This window comes from Macaca fascicularis, chromosome 19, assembly GCF_037993035.2.
Source record: "Macaca fascicularis isolate 582-1 chromosome 19, T2T-MFA8v1.1".
NCBI classification, from domain to species: domain Eukaryota; kingdom Metazoa; phylum Chordata; class Mammalia; order Primates; family Cercopithecidae; genus Macaca; species Macaca fascicularis.
In genome coordinates, this window is record NC_088393.1 from 11,212,491 (window position 1) to 11,240,175 (window position 27,685).

At 48.8% G+C, this 27,685-nt stretch overlaps 1 protein-coding gene across 34 annotated transcripts in view; it reads left to right on the plus strand.

Annotated features, from left to right (window-relative positions):
• The first annotated feature begins 4,606 nt into the window (after window positions 1-4,606).
• The window catches only part of ILF3 (interleukin enhancer binding factor 3), a 39,969-nt gene continuing 16,890 nt past the window's right edge, over window positions 4,607-27,685 (plus strand). For 22 of the 34 annotated variants that reach the window (XM_045378479.3, XM_045378483.3, XM_045378485.3 and 19 more), the window contains exons 1-4: window positions 4,607-4,816; window positions 21,436-21,525; window positions 21,858-22,087; window positions 22,861-23,038. In XM_045378479.3, the coding sequence (XP_045234414.1) occupies window positions 21,523-21,525; window positions 21,858-22,087; window positions 22,861-23,038 (411 nt within the window). In that variant the 5' untranslated portion in view covers window positions 4,607-4,816; window positions 21,436-21,522. Of the gene's footprint in view, window positions 4,817-5,183; window positions 5,459-5,682; window positions 5,920-21,435; window positions 21,526-21,857; window positions 22,088-22,860; window positions 23,039-27,685 lie in introns of those variants that run through there. The other 12 variants (XM_045378481.3, XM_074025868.1, XM_074025879.1 and 9 more) reach the window with 4 other exon arrangements.

Here is a 27,685-nt window from a genome sequence, read left to right on the forward strand (position 1 = left end):
TCATTGCACTCCAGCTGGGGCTACAGAACAAGACTCCATCTCATAAATCAATAGAATAGAATAGAATAGAATAGAATAGAATAGAATAGAATAGAATAGAATAGAATAATAGAATATAATAGAATAGAATAGAACAAAATAGGAGATGGGGTCTCACTATGTTGCCCAGACTGGCCTTGAACTCCTGGGCTCAAGCAATCCCCCTGCCTCAGCCTCCCAAAGTATAAGATTACAGGTGTGAGTCACCGTGCCTGGCGAAGACAGCACTTTTAAGGAAGTTCTGGTTGGATGGGGCACCAGTTCAAGAGGTAACGATCACAACCATTACTGTTTTTGAAGCTTCAACTCCATGCCAGGTACTGAAGCAACCCCTTGATGTTGAATTAACTCCAAATCAGTCCTCCTCCAAACCAAACCCTAGGTTTGGGTTTGACCCAAAGACTGTGCTTGTCATCATGATCCTATCCACCCTTTACTGTGTTTGGGGACCCTGGGGCAAGAAACGCCTTAGCGGAATGAGATCTTCAAAAGCATTTTAAGTAACCTTGGGCTCTCTGGAGTTCGGAGTCAGAAAACTAGTAACCATCCTCATTCTGCCACTTGGCAGCGCTGTTAGTTCAAGCAAGTCACTACCCGCATTGACCTGTTCCGAAAAAAGTCAGTCTAGGCTTTGTTATTAACATTCATTATCACAGTGACCTTGAACAATTTAAACTTACTTTAATCATTTTTTTGGTTTCGTTTTTGTTTTTTTGAGACAGGGTTTCTGTCGCCTAGGCTAGAGAGCAGTGGCCCAATCTCAGTTCACTGCAGTCTCAACCTCTTGGGCTCATATGATCCTCCCACCTCAGCCTCCTGAGCAGCTGCGACTACCGGTGTGTACCACCATGCCCAGGCATTTTAACCAGTTTTATCTTAATGCATGCCCCAATCATCTTACCAAACCTTTCTTCAGTTTTTAGCTCTATTTGTGAGACAGATCTGAGGCATAGGAAACGAAATTAAAAAGTCTTGTGCGAATAATTTATCAATTTATGTGAAAAACAAGAATACAATTATGCATCTCTGAAAATAAAACTTTGTAGAGTTGGCCAGGTGCAGTGGCTCACACTTGTAATTCCAGCACTTTGGGAGGCCAAGGCGGACAGATCACCTGAGGTTGGGAGTTCGAGACCAGCCTGACCAACATGGAGAAACCCCATCTCTACTAAAAATACAAAATTAGCCGGACGTGGTGGCGCATGCCTGTAATCCCAGCTACTCGAGAGGCTGAGGCAGGAAAATCGCTTGAACCTGGAAGGCAGAGGTTGCAATGAACCGACATCGTGCCATTACACTCTAGCCTGGGCAACAAGAGCAAAACTCGGTCTCAAAAAAAAAAAAACTCTGTAGAGTTACACAAAAAACTGTACAATGGCTGCTAAGAGGGAGGGAACTGGGTGTCTGAGGAAGACTTTGTGTTCTCATGTCTTTGGCACATTTGACGTATCATGTGACTACGCTACCTATTAAAAATCCACAGTAAAATGTAAATAAAATAGCAGAGGGTACAGTATGCACTCTTTTTTGAGAGTCCATCATGGCTCACTGCAGCCTGGACCTCCACAGCTCATGCAATCCTCCCACCTCCTCCTTCCAGGTAGATGGGACTATGGGCACAGGCCATCACGCTCTGCTAATTTTTGTAGAAACTGGGTTTTGCCATGTTGCTCAAGCCGGCCTCAAACTCCTGGGCTTAAGGGATCCTCCAGCCTCAGCCTCCCAAAGTGCAGGGATTACAGGCGTGAGCCACCATGCCTGGCCAGGCACTCATTTTTGTAATTGTTGCGGGAAACACAGGACCAGAGAGACCAACGTGGGAAACAGGAGGATTTATTTAGGTGTACACCAGCTCAGTGGATTCATGTCTGAAAAGCTGAGCATTGAACAAAAACTGAGTGTGGTTTTTATAGGCAAACTTACAGAAGCAAAACAAAAGCAGTTAATGATACAGTGACAGGTCATGTAATCTACAGCATAACTGTTGACTTAGCATAACTTGTGGCTTTGCACAGCTGTTGGCCTTGCAGCTGCATCGAAAGGAAAACAGAATCTACAAATCTTACTAAATACAAGCATTGGCAAACACAGTCATAACTAATGGTTCAGAGAAGGAGAGACAGTAAAGGAATTTGTTTTTCTTTTCAACTTTGCTCCGGAGGAGGGTGTCTGGAGCCCATTCCTTTGGCATCGACTTTTCAGTGCTATCTTACAAGCATTCAAGGACACCACGCTTTTAAGGACAAGGCACTCGGTCACGGGCGCCTTTACTGATGTGAGCTGGCTAAGCAGAGGAAAACTTGTTCTTCGTTTCTTTTTAACCCTTGTCTTGCCACATAATCACATCTTTACACTTCAATTTTTTTTTTTTTTTTTGGAGATAGGGAGTTGGAGTCTCGCTCTATTGCCCAAGCTGGAGTGCAGTGGTGCCATCTCAGCTCACTGTAACCTCTGCCTCCCAGGTTCAAAGTGATTCAAGCCATTCTTGTGCCTCTGCCTCCTAAGTAGCTGGGATTGTAGGTGCACACCACCACACCGGGCTAATTTTTTTTTTTTTTTTTTTTTGAGGCTGAGTCTCACTCTATTGCCCAGGCTGGAGTGTAATGGTACAATCTCAGCTCACTGCAACCTCTGCCTCCTGGGTTCAAGCGATTCTCCTGCCTCAGCCTCCCAATTAGCTGAGATTACAGGCGCCTGCCACCACACTCAGTTAATTTTCATATTTTTAGTGGAGACGGTGTTTCACAATGTTGGCCAGGCTGGTCTTGAACTTCTGACCTCAAGTGATCCATCCACCTCTGCCTCCCAAAGTGCTGGGATTACAAGCGTGAGCCACCACGCCCAGCCAGGAAACCCACTTTCTTTTTTTTTTTTTTTGAGACGGAGTCTTGCTCTGTCACCCAGGCTGGAGTGCAGTGGCCGGATCTCAGCTCACTGCAAGCTCCACCTCCCGGGTTCACGCCATTCTCCTGCCTCAGCCTCCCAAGTAGCTGGGACTACAGACGCCCGCCACCTCGCCCGCCTAGTTTTTTTGTATTTTTAGTAGAGACGGGGTTTCACCGTGTTAGCCAGGATGGTCTCGATCTCCTGACCTCGTGATCCGCCCGTCTGGGCCTCCCAAAGTGCTGGGATTACAGGCTTGAGCCACCGCGCCCGGCTGGAAACCCACTTTCAACACCTCCTTGCTCTTCTCTTTTGTTTTTTTGAGACAGAGTCTCGCTCTGTTGCCCAGGCTGGAGTGCACTCACTGCAAGCTCCGCGTCCCGGGTTCACGCCATTCTGCTGCCTCAGCCTCCCGGGTAGCTCGGACTAATGGCGCCCGCCACCACGCCCGGCTAATTTTTTGTGTTTTCAGTAGAGACAGGGTTTCACCGTGTTAGCCAGGACGGTCTTGATCTCCTGACGTCGTGATCCGCCTGCCTCCGCCTCCCAAAGTGCTGGGATTACAGGCTTGAGCCGCCGCGCCCGGCCTTCCTTGCTCTTCTTGCTCCAAATCCTGGGAACATTTTAATCAACAGGCGGGCATCTGTCAAACCTCCCTAGCAACTACGCCTGCGGATGGCCAACCCGACCCTGGCAGAGCGTGGGGTTTAGTTTAAGCACAGACTGCACATCGGGGACCTCATAAGGCGCCTGGGAGCATTCAAGGACACCACGGTTTTAAGGACAAGGCACTCGGTCACGGGCGCCTTTACTTCGGAGCTCCGCGCTGTTGCTGGCCGAGCGTATGTAGAGTCCCAGCCCCAACTTTCCCAGGAACTGGCCGTGAGCCCTCTAGTGTGATATTTTTTGGCCTGGGCCTCAGTTTCTCCATCTGTCAATCGGGAAAGGGGAAAGCGGGCTGGAGAATCCCAACCAGGTCGGCTGTAGCCTTCGGAAGCTACGGCCCGGGGAGGCTACACCAAGGCAGGTCCGTGGGACGAAAGAACGCGCGCGCTCATTGGCGCCGGTCCCTGGATGAAGGGACAGCAACGAGGAGACGCTGGACCTGGCCGTTCCTCGCACGCATCTCTGACCTTCTGTGCCTCTCAAGAGAGATGTGGGAAGCATAGCCACCTCTACTGTAGCACGAAAGTCTCCGGCCAACATACCGCCACTAAGGTACACATGCGTCAAAGCCTCTCAGAGCCATTTCCGCTAACGTACTCAGGGCAACGGGCGTAAGATGGCGGACGCGCAGGCGCGAAATGCCGCAGCCGTGGGGAGGCTCCGCCTCTCACGCTTCCTTGCATCACGTGGTAATGGCAGCTCAAAAACCGCCTTAGCAAAAACCAGAGCGTGACCTCGTCACGTGATAGAGGACTCCCAATACGGCAAAGGGAAGGCGCCAAAAGTTCTTGTCAGATGGCGAAGGAAACTGCGAAATTCGCCATTGTCACATGATAGAGTAACCTATCGAAAGCGGAGGGAAAGGTGCCGAAGTCACGTGACTATGCACGCAAACACCCAGGCTTGTCCCACGTGATAACGCACGCCCGCCCCAAGACCCCCCTCTTTTCGCTCCTCCCTCCCATTTGGGTTGGGCCTGCGTCGAGGCGCAACGCGGCGTCAAAGGGGGCGGGGCTTCAGCTGATCACGTGTTCCCGCACCTCCCCGGCGCGCGCCTGCCCGCCCGCCCGCTCGCCCCCGGTCCGGACTCCTCCTCCTCCTCTTCTCGCCATTGCAGTTGGACCCAGCAGCCCGGCGCGCACCGCGTGGCTTTTTGGGGGAGACCCCGGCGGGCTGTGGCAGGAGGGCGGCGGCGGCGGCTGCGGTCGAAGAAGGGGACGCCGACAAGGTAAGCGTCAATGTGGCGGCGGCCGGGCCCGCTCCCGCCTCTGCCCCTCCCCCCGCCCGCCTTCCTCACCGAGGTCCCCACCGAGGGTTCGCGGAGACAAGGCTGGAGGGGTCCCGCGCTCGCCGCCTCCGCCCGGTCCCCTCATCCCGGCGGCTGACCGGTATCTCCCTTGCCGGCCTCGCTCCCGCGCTCGGCCGTTAACTCTCCTCCATTGTGCGGAGGAAACAAAATGGCGGCGACGGCGGCGGCGAGGACTCGGTGCGCGCGCAGCCGCTCCCCCCCACACGCGGCCCCTCGGCCGGCGGCGGCGCCACGCGCGGGGGGTGCGCGCGCACCGGGCCCCCGGCCGCCGCCTCCCCGGGGCCGGGCTTTGTCTGTTGCGGCCTCCTGGGGACGCGTGCACGTGCCTGGAGCACACACCCCCTCGGGTCCCGAGCTTCGCGGCGGGGCGACCCCCCTTCCTCACTCCTTACTTCTTTCCTATTCCCTCCACCTCTTTGTCCCAGTCCCGCCCCCGGTTCCAGGAGAGTCCCAGGTTCCTGAGGCGGGAAACGTTGCCTCCTTTGTCCTCACGGGGCGCGGAGAGGCGGACCCCTCCTTGGAAGCCCCTTCCCACGCGGACTGCAGAGGAAGCCTTTGTGGGTTCGTCGGGTTTCCAAATCTCTAGTCAGCCAGGTCTCTCTCAGATCAGGGTCCAAATTTGGAAGGGTTTCAGCTTTCTTTTTCTTTAGTTCATTTGTTTTCGTTTTTGAATGTTTTTCCAGATTGTATTTGCCTTCCCTAGAACGGCAGTCTGTTAGGGTGCAAGCTTGGGCCCTGAAACGTGGATGCTTAAAACCCCTTTCTACCTTTATTTTTCCTCGTAGTTGAGCGATTGAGATTCTCGAGGTTACGCAGGAGGTTCTGCCCCAGTTAATCTACCGCCTGGATGAATTATTTGGGGTGTACGGCGGTCTGCATGCTCTCCCCCAGTTCCGTGACCAAATTTGAGGAGAGTAAGGGATCTCTTCTTCATATATCCAACATTGATTGCCAGTTGCTGCTTAGGTGACATGGATTAGCAACGAAGCATCAGTTTCAGTGGCATCCTTTTCTGGACTCCGGTAATTCAATGATGCTGAATCTCTTTCAAGATTTTGCTCACTTTAAAATGAGCGGTGTGATGGCATATTTGTGGTCCACATGGAATCGCGAGGTGCCATCCGAAGTTAGGGTTGAAATTTAGGACTTTTTAAGCTCTTTTCCTCAGGTATTTGTGGTTGGGAATCTCCATGGATTGCTCAAAGTGCTGCCACTATGCCTTGTGCTTGATGCTTTGTGTGTGGTCTCGTGGGATGTAGTTACAGCAGCCGCCCAGACTGTGAATTAAGTATGGGAACCAGGGCCTCATTCACAGCTGGAAAGCAGGGGGAGGCCGCAGGACACTTGCAGGTGCTCCTCTCCCTGTTCTGTGGTGCCGGGGTCCCTTGCCTATGTGAGTGGCTCGTGGTCTCTGGGATTTGTGAATGGAATCTGCAGGCCCCAGTGTTGTTTGGAATATTCTTCAGTTCAGATTGGAGGCTGGCCATGAGTGCCAGGCTTGGCCTTGCCCCCACTGGGCGCTATTTATCAGTCTCCCTATCTTCCTGGAGCTCAGCCGCCTCTTCCTGGAGCTGAGAGGTGCCTAATTGTTTGTGGTTTTTCTGATTGAACTTGTTTGGTGCCTCTAGGCAAAAATTCCTTTGGCTCCTTCTAGTATTTGCAGAGTCTTGAAGGCCCATATTCCTGAGCATGAGGAATCTAAGTCTGTTTCTTATTTTTCCTAAATTCTTCATGTTAAATACCACATTGACAAAGGACAGCTACTAATACTTTGATCACACAGACATATACGGTGCTCCCTGGTTAAGGCCTCCAGGTAGGGGACAGGTAGAGTCAGTGATGGGGAAGAAGCCTTCCCCTAAGTCCCTTTCCTTCAGGCTTTACCAAGATGTGGGGGTTAGAAGTCTTCTGGGAAAAGCCTTTAGTCGTTTTCTTTGGGCTGGGGCCTCTTCTCTTATGGACTGTTTTCATCCTCTTTGTCGGTTTCTTTTGATTACCTTTCATGGCTCCAGAGGAGTGATTCCTTCCCCCATTTATACCTCTTGGACTTGCCATCCTGCTACATTTTGTCAGCAAGTTAATTCACCTTGTGCAGTTTTGAAAGATGTGTGTTAACATTTAGTATTGTGTAAGTGTTAACGTTTAGTATTAGCCCAGGAAATTGTGACCTTTTATTTGAATCTTGCTGTGATTGAACCTTTGCAGGAACTAGGATTTTCTAGGGTTTTTGTTTGTTTGTTTGTTTGGTTTTGAGTCAGAGTTTAGCTCTTGTTGCCCAGGCTGGAGTGCAGTGGTGCGATCTCGGCTCACCGCAACCTCCACCTCCCGAGTTCAAGCGATTCTCCTGCCTCAGCCTCCTGAGTAGCTGGGATTACAGGCATGCTCCACTACACCCAGCTAATTTTGTATTTTTGGTAAGACGGGGCTTCTCCATGTTGATCAGGCTGGTCTGGAACTCCCGACCTCAGGTGATCCACCGGGTGATCACCCGCCTCCCAAAGTGGTGGGATTACAGGTGTGAGCCGCCACTCCCAGCCTCCTAGGTTCTATTTATGGATGCTTTTTATGTTAACTAAGTTTTAGCAGAGAAAGATTTGATTTGTTTCCATCAGGAAGTTTGGAATCTGAGGCAGATAGTGGTTTGAGTGGCATCTTTGCACAATGAATGAGTAAAGAGATTTGGGGCCTGGGAGGCATGAGGCAAACTTTAGTTTACTGCTGAAGCATATGTCCATTTTATCTGGAACAAGTAGGTTTCCCGCCTGTGTGATTATACAGAGTAAGCTGGTGTGGAAATAATTGTGAAAGTAGGGTAGGCAGGTGGGTGGTGGTTGGAGGCCTCATTGGCGTGCTGATTTTTAAGAAATTTTTATGATATTTATGATCTCAAAATCCTTGTGAAACTTTTCCCTGAGAACACTTCACAGGTGATTCCATTATAAATAGCAATAATAGCCAGGTGCGGTGGCTCACGCCTGTAATCCCAGCACTTTGGGAGGCTGAGGTGGGCGGATCATGAGGTCAGGAGTTTGAGACAATCCTAGCCAACATGGTGAAACCCCGTCTCCATCTCTACTAAAAAAAAGAAAAAAAACAACAACAAAATTTTCTGGGTACGGTGGCACACACCTGCAGTCCCAGCTATTCGGGAGGCTGAGGCAGGAGAATCGCTTGTACCTAGGAGGCGGAGGTTGCAGTGAGCTGAGATGGTGCCACTGCACTCCAGCCTGTGTGATGGAGCAAGACTCCGTCTCAAAAAAATAAAAAAACAATTGGAAATTCAGATACATTTAGCATCAGCTGTGTTTAGGCGTTTTGTAAAAGTGATGTCCAGTTAAAATTTAATTTTTTTTTTGAGACAGGGTCTTGCTCTGTCACCCAGGCTGGAGTGCAGTTGCGTGATCTCCACTCAACTGCAACCTCCGCCTCCCAGGCTCAAGAAGCAATCCTCCCACCTCAGCCTCCCAAGTAGCTGGGATCACAGGCACATGCCACCACACCCGGCTAATTTTTTGAATTTTTTGTAGAGACAAGGTCTTTCCACGTTGCCCAGGCTGGCCTCAAAACTCTTGTGCTCAAGCAGTCTGCCCACCTTGGCCTCCCAAAAAGCTGGAATTACAGGAGTGAGCCATCGCTCCTGGCCAGAATTCAATTTTTTTTTCTTCTCATTAAATGTTTATGTAGTGAAGAAATTGAAAATGTAGCTACTAGTTTATTATTATATTTAAACTTTTAAACCAATTTTATTTTTTTTGTAGAGACGGGGTCTTACTATGTAGCCCAGGCTGGTCTCAAATTCCTGGGCTCAAGTGATCCTCCTGCCGCAGCCTATGAAAGTGCTGGGATTACAGATGTGAGCCGCCTTGCCCAGTGGCACTCATTTTAAGACAAAAATATGTTTATTGTCTGAGGGCCATTCTCTTGTGGAATATGTGATCACCATGGATCATTTAGTCACAAAGTTGAATGTGTATTACAGTATGTAAATTTGCTCCAAATTATTATTATTTTTGAGCCGGAGTCTGCTCTGTAGCCCAGGCTGGAGTGCAGTGGTGCCATCTCGGCTCACTGTAAGCTCCGCCTCCCGGGTTCACGCCATTCTCCAGCCTGAGCCTTTCTTTTTTTTTTTTTGAGACGGAGTCTTGCTCTGTGCCTCAGGCTGGAGTGCAGTGGCGCGATCTCGGCTCACTGCAAGCTCCGCCTCCCCGGGTTCACGCCATTCTCCTGCCTCAGCCTCCCGAGTAGCTGGGACTACAGGCGCCCGCCACCTCGCCCGGCTAATTTTCTTGTATTTTTAGTAGAGACGGGTTTCACCGTGTTAGCCAGGATGGTCTCGATCTCCTGACCTCGTGATCCGCCCGTCTCGGCCTCCCAAAGTGCTGGGATTACAGACTTGAGCCACCGCGCCCGCTCCAGCCTGAGCCTTTCGAGTAGCTTGGGACTACAGGCGCCTGCCATCACGCCCAGCTAATTGTGTTTTTAGTAGAGACGGGGTTTCACCGTGTTAGCCGGGATGGTCTCCGTCTCCTGACCTTGTGATCCGCCTGCCTCAGCCTCCCAAAGTGCTGGGATTTCAGGTGTGAGCCACCGCGCCTGGCCAATTTGCTCCAAATTATTTTTATAATTTTAAGTGATTGTGAGAAGTTCTACTTGGCAGTGTGAAGTACGTAATTTTCCGTGAACATGTGCGACAGCTGTCCTTACCTTTTTGAGGATTTTGCTTCAAGCTGAAGGTTAAGGTCTTACTTAGATAAAGATAAAAGGTCTTAGAGATGAATTAGTCTTCCAGGCCACTTTATATCCTGTTACTTGTCTATAAAACTACTTTCTCATATCAGAGTGGTTTTTTTTGTTGTTGTTTTGGAGATGGAGTCTGTCATCCAGGCTGGAGTGCAGTGGGACGATCTTGGCTCACTGCAACCTCTGCCTCCTGGGTTCAAGTGTTTCTCTTGCCTCATTTTTCTTGCCTCAGCCTCCCGAGTAGCTGGGATAACAGGCGCCCACCATCACGCGCAGCTAATTTTTTGTATTTTTAGTAGAGATGAGGTTTCATCATTTTGCCCAGGCTGGTCTCAAACTCCTGATCTCAAGCGATCCACTGCCTCAGTCTCCCAAAGTGCAGGGATTACAGGTGTGAGCCACAGCGCCCAGCCTAATTTTTGTATTTTTTTTTAATTTTTGTATTTTTAATAAAGACTGAGTTTCGCCGTGTTGGCTAGGGTGATCTTGAACTGGCCTCACTCAAGTGATCTGCCCGCCTCGGCCTCTCAAAGTGTTGGGATTACAGATGTGAGCCACTACACCTGGCCTGCAGTTATTTCAAAGTAAAAAGGTTTTACTTCATCCTTTGCTACTAAACAGTTCATATGTTTGAATGTTAATATTTAATGTCCATGTGAGAGATGGTCTTTTTTTTAAAAAAAAATCTTAACTGGAAAAATACAGTTCTGGGAAAAGTAAACATTGAAGTATACACTGAGTTAAAAAAAAAAACCAAGGCTTCACTCTGGGAATACATGGGGAAGGATTGCCTCTGCCTCCAGCCAGATATGGGAGGATCTCTCAACCATGCTTCCCTCACCCCCTTGCTGCCTGAGAGCATGCTGGAAAGAGGGTTTGATAATTCCCACGTGAAGTCATGTTGAATGTTTTTCTGTGGTGGCAGATTTTAAAGCATTTCTGTTGGTTCATCCAAGAGCAGTTAATGTTTTTCTTTTTTTTTTTCTTAAGGACTGGCCCTCACTATGTTGCCCAGGCTGGTCTTGAACTTCTGGGCTCAACGAATCTTCCTGCCTCGGCCTTCCGAGTAACTGGTACTACAGGCATGCACAACTGTACCCAATTTAATCCTCTTCATATGTTGCATTTGTAGTAGTATGTTCACAAAACATTTCCCCATAATGCCACCTTTAATCCTTGCTGTCTGCAGCCCGAGGCAGGTGGTATTTTCATCCTCATTTTTCACCCAGCACCAGAAAGGTAAGTGATTTGCTGTAGGTCCCAAAGCTGCCAGGTTGGAGAGCCCAGCGGCAATCCCAGGCTTCTAACTCTAGGACTGTGGGCACTCCACAACACTAGTGAGCCTGGAGTCCTGGGTCTCCAGAAACATTTGAGGAACAACTTGTGTTTTTTTTTTGTTTTTTTGAGACGGAGTCTCGTTCTGTCGCCCAGGCTGGAGTTCAGTGGCCAGATCTCAGCTCACAGCAAGCTCCGCCTCCCTGGTTCATGCCATTCTCCTGCCTCAGCCTCCTGAGTAACTGGGACTACAGGTTGCCCGCCACCTCGCCTGACTAGTTTTTTGTATTTTTTAGTAGAGCCGAGGTTTCACCATGTTAGCCAGGATGGTCTCGATCTCCTGACCTCGTGATCCACCAGTCTCGGCCTCCCAAAGTGCTGGGATTACAGGCTTGAGCCACCGCGCCCGGCCTTGAGGAACAACTTGTATTTGCCAACTTTTTTTTTTTTTTTTTTTTTGAGATGGAGTCTAGCTCTGTCGCCTAGGCTGGAGTGCAACAGCACACTCTTGGCTCACTGCAACCTCCGCCTCCTGGCTTCAGGTGATTCTCCTGCCTCAGCTTCCTGAGTAGCTGGGATTACAGGTGCGCGCCATTGCACCCAGCTAATTTTTGCATTTTTAGTAGAGATTGGGTTTTACCATGTTGACCAGGCTGGTCTCAAACTCCTGACCTCATGATTCGCCCGTCCTGGCTTCCCAAAGTGCTGCGATTACAGTCATGAGCCACTGCGCCCAGCTGTATTTGCTAGGTTTTTATTTTGTCAAGGAAAATATATTTAAATTAGTGATCATTCACCATTTCCATTTTTCATAAGTAACAAGATTGTCTTTATCACCAAAACTATAGGAATAAGATAAAGGACAGTCCTTTAAGTTTAAAATATTTATTAAAATCTTTATTTCTGGCTGGGCACGGTGGCTCACGCCTATAATCCCAGCACTTTGGGAGGCTGAGGGTGGAGGATCACTTAAGGTCAGGAGTTCAAGACCATCCTGGCCAACATGGTGAAATCCCATCTGCACTAAAAATACAAAAATTAGCCAGGAATGGTGGTCTGTGGCTGTAATCCCAACTACTTGGTAGACTGAGGCAGGAGAATTGCTTGAACCCAGAAGGCGGAGGTTGTAGATGAGCTGAGATCACACCACTGCACTCCAGCCTGCGTGACAGAGCAAGACTCTGTCTCAAAAAAAAAAAAAAAAAAAAGCACTTTATTCCTAACTTTGATGTAGTAACACTGTTGCAGTCTGAATGATGAACCATTGCACTGGACTTCACGTTGTTAAATATTTCAGAATGGCATCGACAGCAAGATTTTAGACTGGCATTGCTGGGATTACAAGCGTGCACACCGGGCTAATTTTGTATTTTTAGTAGTGTTGGGGTTTCTCCATGTTGGTCAGGCTGGTCTTGAACTCCCAACCTCAGGTGATCCGCCTGCCTTAGCCTCCCAAATGGTGGGATTACAGGTGTGAGCCACTGCGTCCAGCCAGTTGCTTTCTGAGAATAATTTTTAGTGTGCCCTTGATGGCGTGAATCTGTCAAAGTTTAAGGAGTCACCAAGACTCCTAGCTCGAGTGTATCATTTCAGCTCACAGCCCAGGATGGGCCAGCTCCAGAATTCAGGAAACTAGGAGGTGGGTTGAGTCTATGTAAATTTCAAAGCCTAATTTGGCCTCTCTAAGGCGAATATCCACTTCAGGACTATTCGCTAGAGTTGCTGGGAAGGCTGTAAGATTCATGAAATACCCCGAAGACAGGTCGGGCCATACCTGTGAGGGTGTTGCCACTGTACCTGTCCATTGCACAAACATCTGTTAATCCACTTATGCTCAACTAACTTGGGCATGTTTCTTTTCCAACAACAAGTGCCATGAACCTCACAGTGTAATTAGTGAGAGGTCAGAAAGATGGCCGTTGCACCACAAACATAATGTTCTGTGGTTGAAGCTTCTGTAACTGCATGCTGTGGGTGGGCTGGATTCAGGAACAAAAGAAAAACAAATCCCTGTGTGTTAAACCATCCCAAACCACCAAGAAGTCATGTTTAAAATCGCGATACTTCACTTAGCACTTGATCCTGCCTTGAGTTTGTTTTCAGAGAAGCTGCATGTTGCTGGTGCCCAGGATTGAATCATAAAAATTGTAAGAATAGTCATTGCTGGTGCCAGGTTTGAATAAATGTGGTTGCAAGAGCAGCATTGTTCATCGTTTCGCAGCTTTCGTTTAAAGTTAGATTGGTAGGGGCAGCGGGGTGTTGCTTTTGAGTGGGTGCTGTAGGCTTCTTGCCAGCAGTGTGCCTCACTAAAAATCCTCTTGAAAGGGAAATTTCTGACCAGGCGCGGTGGCTCACGCCTGTAATCCCAGCACTTTTGGGAGGCCGAGGCAGGTGGATCACAAGGTCAGGAGGTCGGGACTGTCCTGGCTAACACGGTGAAACCCCGTCTCTACTAAAAACAGAAAAAATTAGCCGGGTGCAGTGGCAGGCGCCTGTAGTCCCAGCTACTCGAGAGGCTGAGGCAGGAGAATGGCGTGAACCTGGGAGGCGGAGCTTGCAGTGAGCCGAGATGGAGACAGAGGGAGACTTCGTCTCCAAAAACAAATTTTTTTGTAAAAAAATTTTTTAAAAAAATTTTTATTAAAAAAAAAATCGGCTAATTTTTTTGTATTTTTAGTAGAGATGGGGTTTCACCGTGTTAGCCAGGATGGTCTCGATCTCCTGACCTCGTGATCCGCCTGCCTCTGCCTCCCAAAAAAAAACAAAAAGGAAAGGGAAGTTTCTGCTCACCCTGAAGATTCCTGGATCAGTTAATGAGACAAATTCCAAGAAGCTGGCTTGGATGTCAAATTTGTCTTGGGCACACAGAGAGAAATGGTTTGTTGCCCTGAAAAGGAGCAATAACTAGTTTTTAAACTTTTGTTTTAGTTCAGATAATTACTACTATTATTCATTTTGTCCACGTGAGTCGGAAAGCATTGCTCCCGTTGCCTGGTCTAAGGGAGGAGGACCCAGGCATGTAACGGACTGCATGCCGGCCAGTTGTGGTCAGAGCCAGCTGGAGGCTAGCGAGGCCCTTCAGGGGTCTTTTCAAGGGTCTGCCTCAGGGAGCAGAGAAAGATGAAGTGAGGCACTCATTATAGCAAGGGCACACCCACGTTTCTCGTTTTGAACAGTGAAGAGAGCAGATGGAAAGCCACATGCAGGGCATTTGCTGAAGACAGGTGTGTTGGGGGCGTGTGTGTGTCCTCTGAGGCATTTTGGATGGGATGATATTTTGACCAAATCATACCTTGTGCTTCAGTGCTTCAGTGGTTGATGGGTGGCTTTTTTTCTTTTCTTCGAGACAGAGTCTTGCTCTGTCGCCCAGACTGGACTGCAGTGGCGCGATCTCGGCTCACTGCAAGCTCCGCCTCTCGGGTTCACGCCATTCTCCTGCCTCAGCCTCCTTAAGTAGCTGGGACTACAGGTGCCTGCCACCACACTCGGCTAATTTTTTTGTGTTTTTAGTAGAGACGGGGTTTCACCGTGTTAGCCAGGATGGTCTCGATCTCCTGACCTCGTGATCCACCTGCCTCTGCCTCCCAAAGTGTTGGGATTACAGGTGTGATCCACTGCGCCTGGCAGTGGGGTGGTTTTCTACACCTAACCTGGGAGGCAGTGGCGTTTTTATTATAGATTGTATCAACTGGGGGTGGACTTTAGTCTTTTAACAGTTTTCAGAGTATGAAGTTTGGACGTAAACTCTAATGTGGGAAATTAGTTTTGTTTTTGTTTTTTTTAAGTATGTTTATGGACTTATGGATATATATAAATTTAATGTGTCAAATCTGTTTATTTTAGTAACATCTTTTGAAAATGTTCAAACATACAAAAAAAGGTTATACAATTTTAGTGAACACTCAGGCCAGGCGCAGTGGCTCACGCCTGTAGTCCCAGCACTTTGGGAGGCCGAGGCGGGCCGATCATTTGAGGTCAGGAGTTTGAGACCAGCCTGGCCAACATGGTGAAACCCCCATCTCTACTAAAAATACAAAAGTTAACCTGGCATGGTGGTAGGTGCCTGTAATCCCAGCTACCCGGAAAGCTGAAGCAGGAGAATTGCTTGAGCCTGGAAGGTGGAGGTCACAGTGAGTCAAGATCGCGCTACTGCACTCCATTCCAGCCTGGGGAACAGAGTGAGAGTCCATTTCAAAAAATAATAATAAAGAATTTAAGCTGGGTGCAGTGGCTCACGCTTTTGTAATTCCAGCACTTTGGGAGGCCGAGGCAGGCGGATCACTTGAGGTCCGGAGTTCAAGACCAGCCTGACAAATGTGATGAAACCCCGTCTCTACTAAAAATACAAAAAAGAAATTGCCAGGTGTGGCTGGGCGCAGTGGCTCACGCCTGTAATCCCAGCACTTTGGGAGGCTGAGGCGGGAGGATCACGAGGTCAGGAGATGGAGACCATCCTAGCCAACATGGTGAAACCCTGTCTCTCCTAAAAAACAAAAAATTAGCCGGGTGTGGTGGCACATGCCTGTGGTCCCAGTTGCTCCGGAGGCTGAGGCAGCAGAATGGTGTGAACCTGGGAGGCGGAGCTTGCAGTGAGCCGAGATCATGCCACTGCACTCCAGCCTGGGCGACAGAGCAAGACTCCCTCTCAAAAAAAAAAAAAAAAAAAAATCCAGGTGTGGTGGCACATGTCTGTAATCCCAGATACTTGGGAGGCTGAGGCAGGACAGTCTCTTAAACCTGGGAGGCAGAGGTTACAGTGAACCGAGATCATGCTATTGCACTCCAGCCTGGGCAACAAGAGTGAAACTGTCTCAAGATAATGATAATAATAAAATAGATTTAATGAATACCTATCTATATACACAGCCTAGGTTGTGCTGTGGGCATTTAACTGCTTGTGTTTTACGTATTTGTCCATCCACTTATAGTTCTCTTCACTCTTCACTTTATTGATTGATCAGAGACAGGGTTATACTTTGTTGTCCAGGCTGGAGTGCAGTGGTACAGTCATAGCTTAGTGCTATCTCAAACTCCTGGGCTCAAGCAGTCCTCGCATCTCAGCCTCCCAGAGTGTTGGGGTTATAGGCATGAACCACTATGCCTGGCCTCATTTTTTTTTTTTTTTTTTTTTTTTTTTTTTTTTTTTAGATGGAGTTGCCCAGGCTGGAGTGCAGTGGTGAGATCTTGGATCACTGCAGCCTCTGCCTTCCTGATTCCAGCAATTCTCCTGCCTTAGCCTCCCGGGTAGCTGGGATTACAGGTGCATGCCACCATGCCCAGCTAATTTATATATTTTTAGTAGAGACAGGGTTTCACCATGTTAGTCAGGCTGGTCTCGAACTCTTGACCTCAGATGATCCACCTGCCTCAGCCTCTGGAAGTGTTGGAGTTACAGGCATGAGCCACCATGCCTGGCCACTTTATTTTGGTGATACATTTCAAACTAAGTAGCAGAAAGTTGCAAGTCTTCCCTTTACATATTAACTGTATTTATAGGTTTTTTTGGGGGGGGTGGCGGGGTACAGGGTCTCACACACTGTTGCCCAAGCTAGAGTACAGTGGCACAATCTTGACTCACTCCAGCCTCCCATCTACCGGGCTCAAGTAATCCTCCTCCCTCAGCCTCCTGAGTAGCTGAAATTAACGGGCAGGTGCCACCACGCCTGGCTAATTTTTTCCTTTCTTTCTTTTTTTCTTTTCTTGAGACGGAATTTCGCTCTTGTTGCCAAGGCTGGAGTGCAGTGGCGTGACTGGCTCACTGTAGCCTCCGCCTCCTGGGTTCAAGCGATTCTATTTTCTCAGCCTCCCGAGTAGCTGGGATTCCAGGCATGCACCACCAATGTCCAGTTAATTTTGTGTTTTTAATAGAGACAGGTTTCTATTTTGCCATGTTGGCGAGGCTGGTCTCAAACTCGCAACCTCAGGTGATCCACCCACCACAGCCTCCCAAAGTGCTGGGATTACAGGGGTAAACCACCACATGCAGCCTATCTGGCTAATTTTTTTTTTTTTTTTTTTTTTTTTTTGAGGCGGAGTCTCGCTCTGTCGCCCAGGCTGGAGTGCAGTGGCTGGATCTCAGCCCACTGCAAGCTCCACCTCCCGGGTTTACGCCATTCTCCCGCCTCAGCCTCCCTAGTAGCTGGTACTACAGACGCCCGCCACCTCGCCCGGCTTGTTTTTTGTATTTTTTATTAGAGACAGGGTTTCACCGTGTTAGCCAGGATGGTCTCAATCTCCTGACCTTGTGATCCGCCCATCTCGGCCCCCCAAAGTGCTGGGATTACAGTCTTCAGCCACCATGCCCGGCCCTATCTGGCTAATTTTTAAAATTTTTTTAGAGACAAGGTCGCATATTGCCGAGGTTGGCCTTGAACTACTGTGCTTAAGTGATCTGCCTGCCTCGGCCTCCCAAAGTGCTGTGATTACAGGCATGAGCCACTGCTCCTGCCTCACTTTATTTTTGTGAGGCATTTCCAACTAAATAGCAGGAAGTTGTAATCTTCCCTCTTACATATTAACAAGAATTTAGTATTTGTTTTCAGTTGGATTTTTATTTTTTTCTTTAAAAAATTTTTTGGTAGATTCACTCAGGCTGGTCTTGGGACTCCTGACAAATGCTCCTCCCAACATGGTGAGCCACCATGCGCAGTCTCTTTCTTCTTTTTAAATAATGCACAGATCTTTAGTATACCAGTCAGTGAATTCTGGCCATTGCATATACCCAACCCTTGTCAGGAGGGAGAGTGTAACCATCACCTCAGAAAGCTTGGGAGGGCCCCTTCCCATGTGATCCCTGCCACTGTCCCCTAGAGGCTATCCCATCACTGACTAGTTTTGCTTATTCTAGAACTTCACATAGGTGGAAGCATGATTCTTTTTGAATTTGTCTCAAATGTAGCCAGTGAGATACCTCATAAGTCAGCTCCCATGTCCTCAGGACAAGACTGCTCTAATCACCAGCGCTTCGTTGCTTTCTGGTGCTCCAGTAGGATCCAGGCTCACCCGGTATATCCCCTGCTGCAGATTACGATCCACCTCTCCCAGGAGCTGCTTTCAGTAGATTTTTGTTGTGGTGGTGGTGGTGGTATATTTTTATTTACTTATTTTGAGACATTCTTTCTGTGTGTCACATAGGCTGGAGTACAGTGGCGCAATCTCGGCTCATGGCATTCTCCACCTCCCCAGTTCAAGGAGATTGAGGAGTTCAAGACCAGCTTGGCCAACATAGTGAAACCCTGTCCCTACTAAAAATACAAAAATTAGCCGGGCGTGGTGGCACGCACCTTTAGTCCCAGCTACTTGGGAGGCTGAGACAGGAGAATTGCCCGCAACTGGCAGATGGAGATTACAGTGAGCCAAGATCGCACCACTGCACTCCAGCCTGGGTGACAGAGCGAGACTCTCTCAAAAAGACGAAAATAGTTCGCCATGCATGGTGGCTCACACCTGTAACCCCAGCACTTTGGGAGACTGAGGTGGGAGGATCACTTGAGCCCAGGAGTTCGAGACCAGCCCACACAACATGGCGACACCCCATTTCTACAAATCGTTTTTTAAAATGTATTATCGAATTTTTAAAACATGCACAAAAGAGTTACAGTATCCATTACCCAGCTTCAGCAGCTGTCAGTGTTCTGCAGTCTTGTTTCATCCTTCTCTACTATCTGCTCTCTGGTATATTTCAGAGCAAATACCAGGTATATAATTTCAGCCATAAATTTGTCTTAAATATGTGTGGAACAGTTAAAGGTGGTTATTTACAGCACAACCACAGTATTATTCCCCTAACTGAAGTAACTAATTCCTTCATAAGGATTCACTTCATGAACGAGATTCCCAGTGTCCTTGCGACTATCCAGGGAAACCACAGCCAAGGGAACTGGCTTGGCAGAGTCATTGGGGAATGAAGGCCCTTTGGAGCTTGACTCTGGCTTGGTGAAGAGACATGGGAGGTGGAGGAGAGGATGCCCTTTGCACACACATCACTCACGCCTGGCCCTCGCTACAGCCTGGGGAGGCAGATTTTTTTCAGCAGTAGGATCTGGTACTAGTTGTTAGGTCTGTGGGATATGTGCTGCATGCTTCAAGTAGGTTGACTTGTTTCATTTTCATAGTCCTGCCGAGGGTAGAGGGGCCGCTTCCATGTTGCTGATGCAAGAAGGAAGCTAGTGGGCTGGGCAAGTGGAGTTTCAGGTCCAAGTCTGTGCGGAAGCTTTCCCTGGACGATTGATCGAGTGGCTCACCCCATGGTGTGAGTCTCAGGCACGTTGAGTCACTGAGCCCAGGGACTGGCTTTCTGCCCTTTTCATCCCATGCCCCCCTCACACTCCTCCTCTCTTGTATCCCTCCCCTGTCATGGAGTCTTTGACCCCACCACGTCCTGTTGCTGGGCTCTGCAGGCGTATCATTTGACCCCTAGGTTTTTTGTTTGTTTGTTTGTTTGTTTTAATGAGACAGAGTTTTGCTCTCGTTACCCAGGCTGGGGTGCAGTGGGGTGATCTTGACTCAGTGTAACCTCCGCCTCCCCGGTTCAAGCAATTTTCGGGCTTCAGCCTCCTGAGTAGCTAGGATTACAAGCATGTGCTATCACGCCTGAGTAATTTTTTGTATATTTAGTAGAGACAGGGTTTCACCATGTTGGCCAGGCTGATCTTGAACTCGTGACCTCAGGTGATGCCCCTGCCTCGGCCCCCCTAAGTACTGGAATTACAGGCGTGAGCCACCGTGCCCGGTGACCCCTAGGTTTTATTTATTCATTTATTTATTTTGAGGTGGACTCTCTATTGGCCAGGCTGGAGTGCAGTGGCACAATCTCAGCTCGCTGCAATGTCTGCCTCCTGGGTTAAAGCTATTCTCCTGCCTCAGCCTCCCTAGTAGCTGGGATGACAGGTGTGCGCCACCACATCCATCTAATTTTTGTAATTTTGGGAGAGACGCGGTTTCACCATGTTGCCCAAGGTGGTCTTGAATTCCTGACTTCTTTTTTTTTTGTTTTTTGAGACAAAGTGTTGCTCTGTCGCCCAGGCTGGAGTGCAGTGGTGCAATCTCGGCTCACTGCAAGCCCTGCCTCCCGGGTTCACGCCATTCTCCAGCCTCAGCCTCCCGTGTAGCTGGGTCTACAGCCGCCTGCCACCGCACCTGGCTAATTTTTTGTATTTGTAGTAGAGATGGGGTTTCACCGTGTTAGCCAGGATGGTCTCGATCTCCTGACCTCGTGATCCGCCCGCCTCGGCCTCCCAAAGTGCTGGGATTACAGGCGTGAGCCACCTCACTCAAGCACCCTTAGGTTTTTAAGTTTGGGATGTTTAGATTTTGCAGTTAGATTTTGCTAGGTAGTCTTGGGTATTTTGGGAAGTTCTTGTTTTGGCCAGCATGTCAGAATTTATCCTTGATGCTTGGGCCTTTTCAGGTTTGAGCCTGCTCTGCTGGCTGGGAACTAGTTTAGTCGGAAGGGGCTGGCAGTTGCCTGTGGGGGTAGATTCATCTTGTGTGTATTGTGCTGATGGGGTTCTTTGGTTGTTTACTCATTTGGAAGATTTCAGTATGGACCAGACTGTTTGTGTAGAGTGGGAATTGAGTAGGTTGGAGTCGACATGATACTGAGACTGAAATAGTAATTATGGCTTAGTTTGTCCTGAAAGATTCTGTTGTGCACTTCAGTTGTCTTAGCCTCTTCAGAGTTGAACCTGCCGTGGTTGTCGTCGTCCACCTGATATTTCAGATACTCACTTTTCGGGAGGTTCGTTCTTTCTCATTTTACAGAAACCTTTTGGGACCCTTTGCCACATGTCTTTCTTCCATCTCTTCATTACTGTCAGGGATTAGAGCTCCTTCCCTCTCTTTTCCTTCTCCAAGCACCAAGATTTTGGTGTGAACTTTTTTTTTTTTTGAGATGAAGTCTTGCTCTGCCACCCGTGCTGGAGTGCAGTGGTGTGATCTCCGCTCACTGCAGCCTCCATTTCCTGGGCTCAAGAGATACTTGTGCCTCAGCCTCCCAAGTAGCTGGGACTACAGGCGCCCACCATGCCCAGCCAATTTTTGTATTTTTGGTAGAGATGCGGTTTTGTCATGTTGGCCAGGCTGGTCTCAAACTCCTGACCTCAAGTGATCCACCCTCTTCGGCCTCCCGAAGTGGCGTGATTACAGACGTGAGCCACTGTGCCTAGCCTGATGTGAGCATTTCTACCTGTAGTGTTTTTTGGAGACCTGTTAATATTTTCATACTTGTAAAAATGGGCATATTTATGTAAAGGAAGATAAAAAAGAAAGTAAAATACCATCTGAGTGTCTGTAGGCCTGAAGTCAAATCAGATTTCTTGAAACCATCTGTTTTCATTTTTAGGGTGTTACGTAGTTAATGCCTTGGCTTAGCAGTGGTTACTTGGAAATAAAGATGTGTTCTGCTGTGTTGACAGGCCCTTCATGAGGCAGCACACATGTCATTCTTGCTACTGTGTACCTGGCTGCTAAAATGAATCCTACTATAAGTTATATGAAACTAAAAAGATTTTCTGATCTTATAGAGCTGAAGTATTGATAACACCAAGGAAATCTATCACGATTTGAAAAGATAAGCAAAAGTTTGATTTCCAGACACTACAGAAGTAAAAATGGTAAGTTTTTGATCACAGATACTATTTCTTCACTCACGTACAGAGATGTTTGTAACCTTTTCCAAAGCATTTGATTCCATTACCATTTTTATTAGCCCTTTTGGATTATAAAGTAATATTATCTATTCTGTATTCCATTCTGTCTCCCACTGCCCAGACACAACAGCTGTTTCAGTTTGCTTGTTCCTCCTTGGTCCTTCAGTTGTGCTCCTGCAGGCTTGGTTTTTACACACAAGCGATATAGCATCATTCTGAATTGTGCAGCTTAAAAGATGGACGTTGGGCTGCTTGCTCTCTTTACATCATTTTTAACTTAATTCTCACATCCCTAGCGTCCAATGAGAATTTTTGTGAATGATGACCGCCATGTAATGGCAAAGCATTCTTCCGTTTATCCAACGCAAGAGGAGCTGGAGGCAGTCCAGAACATGGTGTCCCACACGGAGCGGGCACTCAAAGCTGTGTCCGACTGGATAGACGAGCAGGAAAAGGGTAGCAGCGAGCAGGCAGAGTCCGATAACATGGATGTGCCCCCAGAGGACGACAGTAAAGAAGGGGCTGGGTAAGTGAAGTTTTCTGTTGTCGTTTTCTTTCTTGTAGAGAGGGTAGCCAGGGTAGGGGTTGGTACTTGTTTTCTTTTTTTTTTTTCTTTTTGAGACGGAGTCTCGCTTTGTGGCCCAGACTGGAGTGCAGTGGTGTGATTTTGGCTCACTGCAAGCTCCGCCTCCCGGGTTCACGCCATTCTCCTGCCTCAGCCTCCCAAGTTTAGCTGGAACTACAGGCACCCGCCACCATGCCCAGCTAATTTTTTTTTTTGTTTTTTTTTTTTTTGAGACGGAGTCTCTTTTTTTTTTTTTTTTTTTTTTTTTTGTTGAGACGGAGTCTCACTCTGTCACCCAAGCTGGAGTGCAGTGGCCGGATCTCAGCTCACTGCAAGCTCCACCTCCCGGGTTCACGCCATTCTCCTGCCTCAGCCTCCCGAGTAGCTGGGTCTACAGGCGTCCACCACCTCGCCCGGCTAGTTTTTTGTATTTTTTTAGTAGAGACGGGGTTTCACCATGTTAGCCAGGATGGTCTCGATCTCCTCACCTTGTGATCCGCCTGTCTTGGCCTCCCAAAGTGCTGGGATTACAGGCTTGAGCCACCGCGCCCGGCCAATTTTTTTGTATTTTTAGTAGAGACGGGGTTTCACTCTCTTAGCCAGAATGGTCTCGATCTGACCTCGTAGGGTAGGGGTTGGCTCCTGTTTTTTAAGAAACTTCAGCCTGTCTTGGGACCTCTGGGTCGTGGTCAGACTGAATTCTTCACTGAGCTGAGTGTTGGTCTGTCCCTCAGGGAACAGAAGACGGAGCATATGACCAGAACCCTGCGGGGAGTGATGCGGGTGGGCCTGGTGGCAAAGGGCCTCCTACTCAAGGGGGACTTGGATCTGGAGCTGGTGCTGCTGTGTAAGGAGAAGCCCACAACTGCCCTCCTAGACAAGGTGGCCGACAACCTGGCCATCCAGCTTGCTGTAAGTGTGGCGGTCACTGCCGGGTAGGTGGGTGGTTGGTAGGCGTGCTGGTTGAGGATGTGGGGCCCAGGAAGAAGTGTCCAGCTATGCCATGCTCCAAGAAGCACATGCCAGACTTGCCCTGGCACTTGCTGTGCATGTGTCTTCTCAGTAGGTGACGAGCAGGACACCAACAAGCCACAGAGCTTCTGTGGAACCTGACTGCAGGGGTCATAAGGACCCCGTGCCTATTTTGTGCCAGGCTGCACACAAGCCCAAGGTCATTGGGCATAAACTTCACATCTAGGCTCCATTGGATGGATGGCTAGATAGATAGCAGAGTTGTTACCTCTTCCGTTGGATCCAAAGCTAAATGTAAAGAATTGTTCTTTTCCTTTTGAGATGGAGTCTTGCTCGGTTGCCCAGGCTAGAGTACAGTGGCTCGATCTCAGATCACTGCAACCTCTACCTCTGAGGTAGACAATTCTCCTACCTCAGACTCCCAAGTAGCTAGGATTACAGGCGTGCACTGCCACACCCAGCTAATTTTTATATTTTTAGTATAGACGGGGTTTCACTATGTTGGCCAGGCTGGCCTCTAACTCCTGACCTCAGGTGATTATTCATCCACCTCAGTCTCCCAAAGTGCTGGGATCACAGCCGTGAGCCATAGCACCCAGCTGAAAATCTTTTCTATATGTTTATTTTTATAAATAGAGATGGGTTCTTGCTGTATTGCCCTGGCTGGATTCAAACTTTTGTCCTCAAGCAGTCCTCTCGTCCCCAGCCTCCCACAGTGCTGGGATTAGAAGTGTGAGCCACCACACACTTTTTTTTTTTTTTTTCCTGAGATGGAGTCTTACTCTGTTGCCTAGGCTGGAGTGCAGTGGTGCAATCTCGGCTCACTGCAACCTCTGCCTCCTGAGTTCAAGCGATTCTCCTGCCTTAGCCTCCCGAGTAGCTGGTACTATAGGCACGTGCCGCTATGTCCAGCTAATTTTTGTATTTTTAGTAGAGATGGGGTTTCGCCATGTTGGCCACAGTGGTCTCGAACTCCTGACCTCAAGCCGTCTGTCCACCTCAGCCTCCCGAAGAGCTGGGATTACAGGCATGAGCCACCGCGCCCGGCCAATGTTTTGGTTTTTTGTTTTTTTTTTTTTTAAGACGGAGTCTCGCTCTGTCACCCAGGCTGGAGTGCACTGGCCGGATCTCAGCTCACTGCAAGCTCCGCCTCCCGGGTTTACGCCATTCTCCGGCCTCAGCCTCTCGAGTAGCTGGGACTACAGGCGCCCGCCACCTCGCCCGGCTAGTTTTTTGTATTTCTTAATAGAGACGGGGTTTCACCGTGTTAGCCAGGATGGTCTCGATCTCCTGACCTCGTGATCCGCCCGTCTCGGCCTCCCAAAGTGCTGGGATTACAGGCTTGAGCCACCGCGCCTGGCTGTTTTTTGTTTTTTTTTTAAGATAAGGAAGGTCTTGCTCTGTAGCCCAGGCTGGAGTGTGGCAGCACAATTATAGTTCACTGCAACCTCCACTTCCAGGTCTCAGGTGATCCTCCCATTGCAGCACCCTGAGTAACTAGGACTACTGGCATGTACTACCACTCCCAGCTAAAATATCTTTAAAAAAATATATATATATATTTGTTTCATTGTGAAACTATTGCATAAATAATGGTCTCTGTTTATTGAGTGTTTGCTAAAGTCAGGCTCTCAAACAGATGTGCTCTTGATGTGTGTTATTTCATCTTCCTCTAAGTGGGACAGATGATGTGACAGAGCTGCAGGGCAGCTGAGGAATGGATCCCAAGACCTACGGCTGGGCTGTTTGGAGGCATCAGAACCTCTGCCAGGTGTTGCCTCCTCAGGATACAGTCCCCCTGTGTTTATGTATAGGATAAGCAAAAAAGAAGTATACAAGCATCTTTGAATCTTTGACAGAGTCTTGCTGTGTCATCCAGGCTGGAGTGCAGTGACATGAACTTGGGTCACTGCAACCTCTGCCTCCGTGGCTCAAGTGTTCCTCCCACCTCATCTTCCTGAGTAGCTGGGACTATAGGCGTGCGCCACCACACCCAGCTGTTTTGTGTGTATGTGTGTGTGTAGATGAGCTTTTGCTGCGTTGCCTAGGCTGTTCTTGAACTCTTGATCACGGGCCTGAGCCACCATAGCCTTTGAATGTTTTAGTCTTATTCCTTAGAAAAACCTGGTTTACTTACACAATGTAGATTTGTATTCTTTCACATGGGACTGACAATTTTAGGTTCAGGACAAAAAATATGGAGCTAATGTAAATGCATTAGATACTTCTGAGGAGCCATTGAAGATGAAGCTGTGAAATTTTTCTAGTGATAATTTTCTTTTTTCTTTTGAAAGTACATCAGCATAGTGGTAATTCTTTTTCTCTTTTGAGATAGCCTCGCTCTGTCCCCCAGGCTGGAGTGCAGTGGTGTGTGATGTTGGCTTACTACAACCTCCGCCTCCTGGGTTCAAGCGATTCTCCTGCCTCAGCCTCCTGAGTTGCTGAATTACGGGTGCCCTCCACCATGCCCAGCTAATTTTTGTATTTTTAGTAGAGACCATATGGGCCAGGCTGGTCTTGAACTCCTGACCTCAGGTATTCTGCCTGCCTCTGCCTCCTTAAAGTTCTGGGATTACAGGCGTGAGCCACTATGTCCGGCCCATAGTGGTAATCAGGGGTCAGGGGAGGCGGGTGGGGGTGGGCGGCGGGACGGAGTTTCACTCTTGTTGCCCAGGCTGGAGTACAATGGGTTGATCTCAGCTCACCACAAACCCCGCCTGCTGGATTCAGGCAATTCTCCTGCCTCAGCCTCCTGAGTAGTTGGGATTGCAGGCATGCGCCACTATGCCTGGCTAATTTTGTATTTTTAGTAGAGATGGGATTTCTCCACGTTGGTCAGGCTGGTTGCTCTGTCACCCAGGCTGGAGTGCAGTGGCATGATCTCAGCTCACTGCAAGCTCCGCCTCCCGAGTTCACGCCATTCTCCTGCCTCAGCGTCCGGAGTCACTGGGACTACATGCGTCCGCCACCGCACCCAGCTAATTCTTTTGTTTTCTTTCTTTTTTTTTTTTTTGAGACGGAGTCTGGCTCTGTCGCCCAGGCTTGAGTGCAGTGGCTGGATCTCAGCTCACTGCAAGCTCCGCCTCCCGGGTTTACGCCATTCTCCTGCCTCAGCCTCCCGAGTAGCTGGGACTACAGGCGCCCGCCACCTTGCCCGGCTAGTTTTTTGTATTTTTTAGTAGAGACGGGGTTTCACCGTGTTAGCCAGGATGGTCTCGATCTCCTGACCTCGTGATCCGCCCGTCTCGGCCTCCCAAAGTGCTGGGATTACAGGCCTGAGCCACCGCGCCCGGCCCAGCTAATTCTTTTGTATTTTTTTTTAGTAGAGACGGGGTTTCACTGTGGTCTTGATGGCCTGAACCTCGTGATCCGCCTACCTCGGCCTCCCAAAGTGCTGGGATTACAGGCGTGAGCCACCGTGCCCGGCCCCCGCCCCCCCGTTGGTTTTTTTTTTTTTAAAGAAGACAGGGTGTCTTGCTCTGTTGCCCAAGCTCGGGTACAGTGGTGCAATCTCAGCTCACTACAGAGTTATTTTCTGGCCTTAAGCAATCCTCCCACCTCAGCCTCCTGAGTAACTGGGACCACAAGCGTGTGCCACCATGTCTGGCGAATTTTTTAAATTTTTTGTAGATACGAGGTTTCACTATGTTGTTCTGGCTGGTTTTGAGCTCCTGGCCTCAAGCTATTTGCTTGCCTCAGCCTCCCAAAGTGCTGGGATTACAAGCATGAGCCATTGAGCCTGGCCAATGATTATTCCTTAAAGATGAAAATAATAGGGGTTTTAAAAATCATTTCTAGGCCGGGCGCGGTGGCTCAAGCCTGTAATCCCAAGCACTTTGGGAGGCCGAGACGGGCAGATCACGAGGTCAGGAGATCGAGACCATCCTGGCTAACACAGTGAAACCCCGTCTCTACTAAAAATACAAAAACTTAGCCGGGCGAGGTGGCAGGCACCTGTAGTCCCAGCTACTCGGGAGGCTGAGGCAGGAGAATGGCGTAAACCCGGGAGGCGGAGCTTGCAGTGAGCTGAGATCCAGCCACTGCACTCCAGCCTGGGTGACAGAGCGAGACTCTCTCAAAAAAAAAAAAAAAAAAAAATCATTTCTAGTGGTTCCTTAAGAGGGGTGAATCACCCACCTGCCCTGATAACATTTGGCAGTGTCTGTTGACAGCTTGGTGATGGGGTGCTGTGGTGCTGTCAGCACCTGATGGGTGAAAATCAGAGATGCTACTCAACACCCTATCATGTGCAGTGTAGCTCCCCCAAGAATTTTGCAGCCCAGAAGTTCAGTTGTGCTGAAGTTGAGAAATCCTGTTTCAGATTTTTTCAGTGTATTTATTCTCCCAACATTCTTAGCTTCCTTCGCAAAAATATTAAAAAACTTGAATTTTCTTTTCTTTTTTTTTGAGACGGCGTCTTGCTCTGTCTCCTGGGCTGGAGTGCATTGGCACAGTCTCAGCTCACTGCACCCTCTGCCTCCCTGCCTCAGCCTCCCAAGTAGCTTGGATTACAGGCGCCTGCCACCACACGTGGCTATTTTTTTGTATTTTTAGTAGAGACGGGATTTCATAATATTGGCCAGGCTG